Here is a 10000-nt window from a genome sequence, read left to right on the forward strand (position 1 = left end):
TTCTCAGTCGTGTGTGTGTGTGTGTGTGTGTGAGTATTTATGGTCTCAGTCGTGTGTGTGTGAGTATTTATATTCTCAGTCGTGTGTGTGTGTGAGTGAGTATTTATATTCTCAGTCGTGTGTGTGAGTATTTATGTTCTCAGTCGTGTGTGTGTGTGTGTGTGTGTGAGTATTTATGGTCTCAGTCGTGTGTGTGTGTGTGTGAGTATTTATGTTCTCAGTCGTGTGTGTGTGTGTGTGTGTAGGGTTGTGCCGATGGACGATATCATGGTCCATCGTGATGGTTGACAGACATCACGATGGAAAGCAACCATCGTGATGCCACGCCCCCACTTATTTCTACTGCAGACTAAGCTAAAATATTAAAAAATAAAAACTTTTCCTTGGAAATGAAATTGTGCCAATAACTGATGCACATGTAGGGTGCTTAAGAGGCTGTCAGCCAAACAGTGCAAAATTAAAAACATATTAGTCTGAGACCGTCTTGTTCAAATAAGTCCTCCTTGCAACGTGAATGTGTTATTGTCTTTTTTAGGCTGTCTCGCAGTGTAGCCTACATTGAACGCAAAACATGTAGCCTAATAATGTTTAAGAATGAAATAGTGCAAATGAATTATTATTGTTACGACTAGGACATTCTAGCTCTAATTTCTTGCGAGGCTACAACACTGAAGCGCCGAATGCGTCATTCTCCACCGTGTTAAAATAAACCATTTATTTCGTTATCGTTATCAGAAGCTATAGCCTACGTCTTTCACTGTAATGCTGGTATTTCACGCATTTGCCTTTAGCAAAAGCCCCAGCAGCGGAGTGGCAATCGGGATTCGTCAGGCTATTTGTAAAAGTTGTTTAGCCTACTTCAACTGTTATTTAATTCGACTTGACTGCGCGATCGCAGCCTACTTTCACTTTCTGCTGCCCTCATAGTCGGCAAGCCGGTAGCCTAATAACGTGGGATGCGTAACATATGAGTTAGGTACAGACTGGGCTATTCAAGATTTTAGATGAGTGACCGCGAGGTTTTTTGCGAGGCCCAGCGAATGCTGGCAATGTGTAATATACCGCTGGTTGGTGTAAGCAGGTGTTTAGATTGGCTGTCTGTCGGTCTCTTACTAGAATTTTCTTGGAGCAGATCTTCCACACAGTAGCCCAGTCAGTAGGCCTATGTCTCTTAGCTGTCCACTTTCACCAGGCCATATAGCCTATATAATATTTAATATAGGCCATATATAGCCTATAATATAATATATTTATTTACAACCCCCCCCCACCCATCGCGATGTTTTACTGTACACATCGTCATATGCCAATTAAGGGGACATCGCCCAACCCTAGTGTGTGAGTATTTATGTTCTCAGTCGTGTGTATGTGTGTGAGTATTTATGTTCTCAGTCGTGTGTGTGTGTGTGTGTGTGAGTATTTATGTTCTCAGTCGTGTGTGTGTGAGTATTTATGGTCTCAGTCGTGTGTGTGTGTGTGTGTGTGTTGCAGGGGGAAGCTAACAGTCTTCACAGTGTTGTGTGAGCAGTATCAACCATCTCTGAAGAGGGACCCAATGTACAATGAGGTGAGTTGAACACACACACACGTAACACACACACACACACGTAACACACACACACACACACACGTAACACATCTCACCTCTCTCTCCCTCTGTATCCCTCCCTCTCTCTCCCTCTGTATCGCTCTCTCTCTCTCCCTCCCTCTCTCTCTCTCTGTATCTCTCTCCCTCTGTATCGCTCTATCTCTCTCCCTCCCTCTGTATCTCTCTCCCTCCCTCTCTCTCTGTATCTCTCCCTCTCTCTCTCTCTCTCCCTCCCTCTCTCTCTGTATCTCTCTCTATCCCTCCCTCTCTCTCTGTATCTCTCTCTCTATATCTCTCTATCTCTCTCTCAGTATCTGGACAGGATAGGGCAGCTGTTCTTTGGTGTGCCCCCAAAACAGTCGTCGTCATATGGAGGTTTGCTAGGTAAGGACGTGTGTGTGTGTGTGTGTTGTGTGTGTGTGTGTGTGTGTGTGTGTGTGTGTGTGTGTGTGTGTGTGTGTGTGTGTGTGTGTGTGTGTGTGTGTGTGTGTGTGTGTGTGTGTGTGTGTGTGTGTCCGTCCTAGCAGCTGTATAAAGTTAGTAATGGATCTTGTACTCAGCACCGTGTTGTATTGAGTGGTGCTCAAATGCCCTTTGAACTCTACACCAGCTAGCAGTTTAACCAGGCAAGTCTCTTGTGTGTTCTCTCTCTCGTGTGTGTGTGGTGTGTGTGTGGTGTGTGTGTGTGTGTGGTGTGTGTGTGGTGTGTGTGTGTGGTGTCTGTGGTGTGTGTGGTGTGTGTGTGGTGTGTGTGGTGTGTGTGGTGTGTGTGGTGTGTGTGGTGTGTGTGTGTGTGTGCGCGCATACGTGTGTGTGTGTGTGGTGTGTGTGTGTGTGGTGTGTGGTGTGTGGTGTGTGGTGTGTGGTGTGTGGTGTGTGGTGTGTGGTGTGTGGTGCGTGGTGTGTGTGCGTGGGTGTGTGTGTGTGGTGTGTGTGGTGTGTGTGTTGTGTGTCGGTGTGTGTGTGTGGTGTGTGGTGTGTGTGGTGTGTGCGCGCGTGTGTGTGTGCGTGTGTGGTGCGTGTGTGGTGCGTGTGTGGTGCGTGTGTGGTGTGTGGTGTGTGTGTGTGTGTGTGTGTGTGTGGTGTGTGGTGTGTGGTGTGTGGTGTGTGGTGTGTGGTGTGTGGTGTGTGGTGTGTGGTGTGTGTAGGTAACCTGCTGAACAGCCTGATGGGTTCGGGGGAGGAGGAGGAGGAGGGGGAGGAGCCTCAGGAGGACGGAAGCCCCATCGAGCTCGACTGAGCGCGTGCGGGACGATGACCAATCCAGCGGGGGCTCATGGGAGAGGGGGGCGGGGCTTACACACACACCACAGATAGGCTCCGCCCAGCCATCCTACGGAAGCCCGGACTGTCCAATACTGCAATGTCTTTTTTTTTTTTTTCTCTTCCTTTTGAGTTGTCTTTAATATATATGACATTTATTTTGTTGATTTTCTAGTTCTGAACATTGCTCTCTTTAGGTGGTTTTAACAAACAAACAAACAAACAAACAAACAAACAAACAAACACACATAAAAAACAAACACGAAGAGAATCAAACAGCTGCTGGGAGCTTCCTGGACTTTGACTCCTCCCACCTTTTTCATCATCCAATCACACGTGAGCTTTTCAGTAGCCAAACCCACACCCTCCACTGGAGCAGACGGTCCGCCCCCCTCCCCCCTCCAATCAGCTCAAGAGCCGACGAGAAGATCCGCCCCCTCCCTCCTCCCCCCTCCAATCAGCTCAAGAGCCGACGAGAAGATCCGCCCCCTCCCTCCTCCCTCCTCCAATCAGCTCAAGAGCCGACGAGAAGACCCGCCCCTTCCACAACCGAACTGTTCCGCTCATGGACCATAACCACACACACACACACACACACACACACACACACACACACACACACACACACACACACACACTCACACACACTCTGATGTCCCTGCCCTCACCACACTTCATTGGGGGGGGTGTTTGCATTATAGGGTAATAAAACAGTAACTTATAATCCGTATAAACAGACTCTGGAATACTGTAAGAGCAACTTCTAAGGATTGTTTGTGTGTGTGTGTGTGTGGGGGTGGGGGGGGGGGGAGGTGTGTGTGTGGGGGGGGGGGAGGAGGAGGTGTGTGTGTGTGTATGTGTGTGTGTGGGGGGGGGGAGGTGTATGTGTGTGTGTGTGTGTGTGTGTGGGGGGGGTTCTCTCTCCTGTGACTCCATGAGACCAGCCTGGTAGGTGTATGTAATGTGGAAAGCACAGGTGTGTGTGTGTGTGTGTGTGTGTGTGACACCTGAGGAATGTGCTTGGCATGCTTTTGGGAGTCCTGTATGTATTAACTCTGTGGAGGGAACTGGTGTGAGGGGGGAGGAATAAAGGAACAAAAATAAAAGTATGGAAGGAATAAAGCCTGTGTGTGTGTGGATACAGGAGTGTGTGTGGATACACGAGTGAAGGAATAAAGCCTGTGTGTGTGTGTGGATACACAAGTGTGTGTGGATACACAAGTGAAGGAATAAAGCCTGTGTGTGTGTGAATACAGGAGTGTGTGTGGATACACAAGTGAAGGAATAAAGCCTGTGTGTGTGTGGATACAGGAGTGTGTGTGGATACACAAGTGAAGGAATAAAGCCTGTGTGTGTGGATACACGAGTGTGTGTTGCTAAATTTGCTTGCCAAGGATTATTGGAATGAATGAAGTAATGTAGCTACACTGAAGACCTCTCTGTGTGTGTGTGTGTGTGTGTGTGTGTGTGTGTGTGTGTGTGTGTTTGGCACTGAATATTAGAATGAAAATGTACACTGTAGACGTTAGTGTTGCGCGGGTGGGCTTTCGACTCTTCAGGGGATCCAACCCGCAAAAATATGTTCGAATCGTGACCCAAATCCGACCCGACCTGAGGAAAGAAAAAAACGCACCTAACGTCTTTCGTAGCCTAATAAGTCTAATTCTCCCACGTGAGGACAGCAGTGGTTAAAATGATCGTCATTTTTACAATCTGCGCTCGTCCACGCCATTCATAATTGGAATCTGCAGCCTAGACATAGCTAGTGTTAAATCATCTTCATGGACATAACGATTGTCCATTAATTTTTCCCCTTGCAACTTCATAGGCTACTTTTGCGTGAAACACTGTCAAGCATAAACACATGTTGCATGAGCACAGCTGTTTATTCGTGCATATGACAGAAGCAAGGTGTTCTCGCATTTTGCACAACCGTCCTTCCATATCCCAGATCAATAGGCTACATGTCTGTAAACTAGATGTACCGCGAAGCTTTGATTGTCTTCACTCTGAGCAAAACGATGAATAAGTAGCTCAAAACAACTTTGGCATAGGCTGTTCAACATTAAAGATAACCCACATTTGTAGATTAAAAGGGTTCACTCTAAAATATTCTTCTGGTGGTCATAAAAGGAACTAGATGTACCGCAAAGCGATACACAATATGACCGCTGCTCAGTGCTGCACATTCTCTCCGCAAATATCAATCACGCTTTTGTTTCCATCGCCTACTCCATCCCCTACTGCAACTTTTATGTATGTAAATGAGTGTGTGCATGTGTGCGCTTGCTTTTATGTATGAGTGCTTCTCTGTCTATGAGTGTGTGTCTGCTTGTGTGTGTGTTTTATGTGTCTCTGTGTATATGTTCACTGTGTTCTCTGCCGTCACTGTCACTCCAATATCAGATAACACACACACACACGCACGCACTCACACACACATACACACATGCGCGCGCGCGAGCACACACACACACACACACACACACACACACACACACGCACTCACACACACATGCGCGCGCGCGTGCACACACACACACACACAGGCACACTCACACACATACACAGGCACACACTCACACACACAAACACGCTAGCGGCGGTCATGAATAGCGTATGCGCGATTGACTTTTTTCAGTCCGTCACGCATGGCGCAATTGGATGCTGAATTTAGGAGAGATTATGTTTTGCGCTCGACCGCACGTTACGTCACTGGGAGGGCGTGCCAGGCTACCACACGTTACGTCACTGGGAGGGCGTGCCAGGCTACCACACGTTACGTCACTGGGAGGGCGTGCCAGGCTGCCACACGTTACGTCACTGGGAGGGCGTGCCAGGCTGCCACACGTTACGTCACTGGGAGGGCGTGCCAGGCTACCACACGTTACGTCACTGGGAGGGCGTGCCAGGCTACCACACGTTACGTCACTGGGAGGGCGTGCTACCACACGTTACGTCACTGGGAGGGCGTGCTACCACACGTTACGTCACTGGGAGGGCGTGCCAGGCTGCCACACGTTACGTCACTGGGAGGGCGTGCCAGGCTGCCACACGTTACGTCACTGGGAGGGCGTGCCAGGCTGCCACACGTTACGTCACTGGGAGGGCGTGCCAGGCTACCACACGTTACGTCACTGGGAGGGCGTGCCAGGCTGCCACACGTTACGTCACTGGGAGGGCGTGCCAGGCTGCCACACGTTACGTCACTGGGAGGGCGTGCCAGGCCGCCACACGTTACGTCACTGGGAGGGCGTGCCAGGCTACCACACGTTACGTCACTGGGAGGGCGTGCCAGGCTACCACACGTTACGTCACTGGGAGGGCGTGCCAGGCTACCACACGTTACGTCACTGGGAGGGCGTGCCAGGCCGCCACACGTTACGTCACTGGGAGGGCGTGCCAGGCCGCCACACGTTACGTCACTGGGAGGGCGTGCCAGGCCGCCACACGTTACGTCACTGGGAGGGCGTGCCAGGCCGCCACACGTTACGTCACTGGGAGGGCGTGCCAGGCTACTACACCTCCTGCGCTGCACATGCGATTTAGAACGTCTGTAGTGCAAAACGTCAGCCTAATTCGTTGCACCTAATATGTAATAAGTTCCCAAGTGAGAAATGTGCATTTTTTCCTTTTTTTGACCCGACCCACCCGCAATGTTTAGAAAAAACTACTAGGCCTACCCAAATCCCCCCGACCCGCGGGTAAACCCGCGGATATCCGTACTGACGTACTGTGTATGTGTGTCTAATGTGTGAGAACATGAGAAACATAATGTGTGTGTGAGTACACTAGCAACATAATAGCCGGCTTCAGCTAGCGCTAAACCACCCCTGCTGAAAAAACCAGCCTGACCAGCTAAAGGTGGTTTGCTGGTTGACCAGCTTGTTAACCAGCTTATTTGACCACCCTTTGATGGTTAACCAGCTAGACCAGCAAAACTCTCGCGAAAACACACCTTCAGCTGGTTTACCCAGCTTATGATGGTAATTCAGCTGGTTTTGATTGTCGTACCACCTTAAGCTGGTCATTTTAGTTGGTGTTGCTGGTCTACATTGCTGGTTTTTACTGGCCACGCCAGCTTATGTTGGTTATTCTAGAAAACCAGCTTGACCATCTTTGTCAAGCTTGACAGGCTGGTCACCAGCATGACCAGCTTCCTCAGATGGTCACGCCAGCATGTCTAGCTGGTGGCCTAACCAGCTACACCAGCAAAGACCAGCAATAATAACTGTGTTTTGGGCAAATGTAACGGGTGCTAGCTGGTTAGCTATGCTGTGGAACGTTAGTAAACCTCACTCCCCGACACTTCAAGAGCGCTGCTGGCATGAAAGCTAGTAGCCTGGGCTTTTAGCTGGATTGTTAGCGCGCTCGACTCCCGATCCGAGGTGCTGCTGTCTCGCGGGTTCGAGTCCGGGCGTGTGCAGGGCTGGACCGCGGTGGTTCCACACAACGCAGGTTACACAAAGACCAGCTAAAACCAGCTAAAACCAGCTACCAGCCTAAGCTGGTTTCTTGCTGTTTTTTTCAGCAGGGATGTAATAAGTTCCCAAGTGAGAAATGTGCATTTTTACTTTTTTTGACCCGACCCACCCGCAATGTTTAGAAAAAACTACTAGGCCTACCCAAATCCGCCCGACCCGCGGGTAATGGGCTGAACCGCGCATCACCAGTAGACGTACTGGCCCTCATTTATCAACAGAGCGTAGAAACCAGCGTATATCTGAGCGCAGAAATCATCTGACGACGGGGCTCTCGTGTGATTCATCAAACGTTCGTATCACTCCAATTCCAGCGTAAGAATGAACGTTTGTTGATAAATGTGGCGGCTGGAAACAAGCGTGATTTCACGCCCCTACATTATGCTCATTTTAATGGCCTCGCCCCTAGAATTTACGACATGAAGGTGCATTATACGTCCAAAAAAGATCATTAGTGATCTCGAGCCACAGTGACGTCCAGCTAAACCTTGTAATTTTGACAGCTAGAAGCTGTCATCAAGGAAGGCGGGAAACTAGAGCGATTTGAGCCCAACAGACTTTATTTTCGCAGAGAGAACGCATCATACTATAAATACATTCATTACAAAACCGTACAACACTGAAATTTGCCCTTTTAAAATATATATGCCTAGGCCTAATTCATGAATGTTGCGTTTGCCAAAGAGAAAGTAATCATCGCCTATGGCTATTCTAAGCCATGAAATGTGTCAATATAATATGCTTCATTACAGAAAATAGGCTGCACATGTTCAGGAAAGGTGTTATGTCCGAGATAGTCCATCAATTCAACTATTCTACTTTCTAATGCACCGCCGATTTACTGCTGCGCGATGCATGCCGCCTGAAAAACGTGCGTACACGAGTTCAGACTAGACGTGAGATTCGAGCGTAGCCACCGATCACGTTCACATTGATAAATGCCATACTTTGCGTGGAAACAAGCGTATGCCTGTTTTACGCCTGTTTTTGGTCCTACGCTCGTTTGATAAATGAGGGCCAGTGTGTGTGTGTGTCTGATGTGTGAGAACATGAGAAACCTAATGTGTGTGTGAGTACACTAGCAACATAATAGCCGGCTTCAGCTAGCGCTAAAACCCGCCAGCACAGCCGTGTGATGTAGCTCTTGCGCTAGCAGCAATGCTAACCCCAGCACAGCCATGTGATGTAGCTCTTGCGCTAGCAGCAATGCTAACCCCAGCACAGCCGTGTGATGTAGCTCTTGCGCTAGCAGCAATGCTAACCCCAGCACAGCCATGTGATGTAGCTCTTGCGCTAGCAGCAACGCTAACCCCAGCACAGCCATGTGATGTAGCTCTAGCGCTAGCAGCAATGCTAACCCCAGCACAGCCATGTGATGTAGCTCTAGCGCTAGCAGCAATAGCCGTGTTCAAGTTCAACTCCAAATGACCTTTTGCAGCAACGAGAGCTGCCGGTGGCAGCAGGGGCGGGGATGCAAACGCTGCTATGAAGTTGTACACTCTCTACTTCCCGTAGTGTAGACTTGGCTAGACTTGACCATGTGACGAATCACGAGGCACGGACCCGCACGGACTCTTGTGGATATGGGGAGGCATCTAAACACCTGCACACACGTCAGGTATGTAAAAGCCAATTAGGGCAAAGACCTGACGTCATGAAGGCAGGGTCTAGGCTCCGCTGCTCTCCGCAGTACCTCCAGACCGGCTGCTCTTTTGCGGAGCAGCCGCCTGGCCACGCCTTGCTCCCGCGATAAGTTGAGGCCATGTGATACCGACTGCCGAGTCGAAAACACGCCCATCTAGACCATCGTGGACAGATTTTTAACCACGTGCATCTTGTGCTGCGCAGTTTTTGTGCTGCGCAGCCAACTTGAACGCGCCTAATGCTAACCCCAGCACAGCCATGTGATGTAGCTCTTGCGCTAGCAGCAATGCTAACCCCAGCACAGCCATGTGATGTAGCTCTTGCGCTAGCAGCAATGCTAACCCCAGCACAGCCATGTGATGTAGCTCTAGCGCTAGCAGCAACGCTAACCCCAGCACAGCCATGTGATGTAGCCCTAGCCCTAGCAGCAATGCTAACCCCAGCACAGCCATGTGATGTAGCCCTAGCGCTAGCAGCAACGCTAACCCCAGCACAGCCATGTGATGTAACTCTAGCGCTAGCAGCAATGCTAACCCCAGCACAGCCATGTGATGTAGCTCTAGCGCTAGCAGCAACGCTAACCCCAGCACAGCCATGTGATGTAGCTCTAGCGCTAGCAGCAATGCTAACCCCAGCACTGCAGCTCTGGACAGAAACGCACGCACGCACGCACGCACGCACGCACACACGCACACGCACACGCACACGCACACGCACACGCACACGCACACGCACACGCACACGCACACACACACACACACACACACACACACACACACACCAACGCTAACCCCAGCACTGCAGCTCTGGACAGAAAGAGTTTTTATAAAAACCCTGCTGAAAAAACCAGCCTGACCAGCTAAAGGTGGTTTGCTGGTTGACCAGCTTGTTAACCAGCTTATTTGACCACCCTTTGATGGTTAACCAGCTAGACCAGCAAAACTCTCGCGAAAACACACCTTCAACTGGTTTACCCAGCTTATGATGGTAATTCAGCTGGTTTTGATTGTCGTACCACCTTAAG

The 10000-nt window shown here is 49.8% G+C and overlaps 1 protein-coding gene across 1 annotated transcript in view; it reads left to right on the forward strand.

Annotated features, from left to right (window-relative positions):
* The window catches only part of get4 (guided entry of tail-anchored proteins factor 4), an 18376-nt gene extending 14738 nt beyond the window's left edge, over positions 1-3638 (forward strand). Inside the window, exons 7-9 of the mRNA XM_062531297.1 lie at positions 1492-1567; positions 1900-1972; positions 2737-3638. Of these exons, the coding sequence (XP_062387281.1) occupies positions 1492-1567; positions 1900-1972; positions 2737-2828 (241 nt within the window). The 3' untranslated portion in view covers positions 2829-3638. The remainder of the gene's footprint in view (positions 1-1491; positions 1568-1899; positions 1973-2736) is intronic.
* The last annotated feature ends 6362 nt before the right edge of the window (positions 3639-10000 follow it).

The sequence above is a fragment of the Sardina pilchardus genome, chromosome 3 (genome assembly GCF_963854185.1).
Source record: "Sardina pilchardus chromosome 3, fSarPil1.1, whole genome shotgun sequence".
Lineage (NCBI taxonomy): Eukaryota > Metazoa > Chordata > Actinopteri > Clupeiformes > Clupeidae > Sardina > Sardina pilchardus.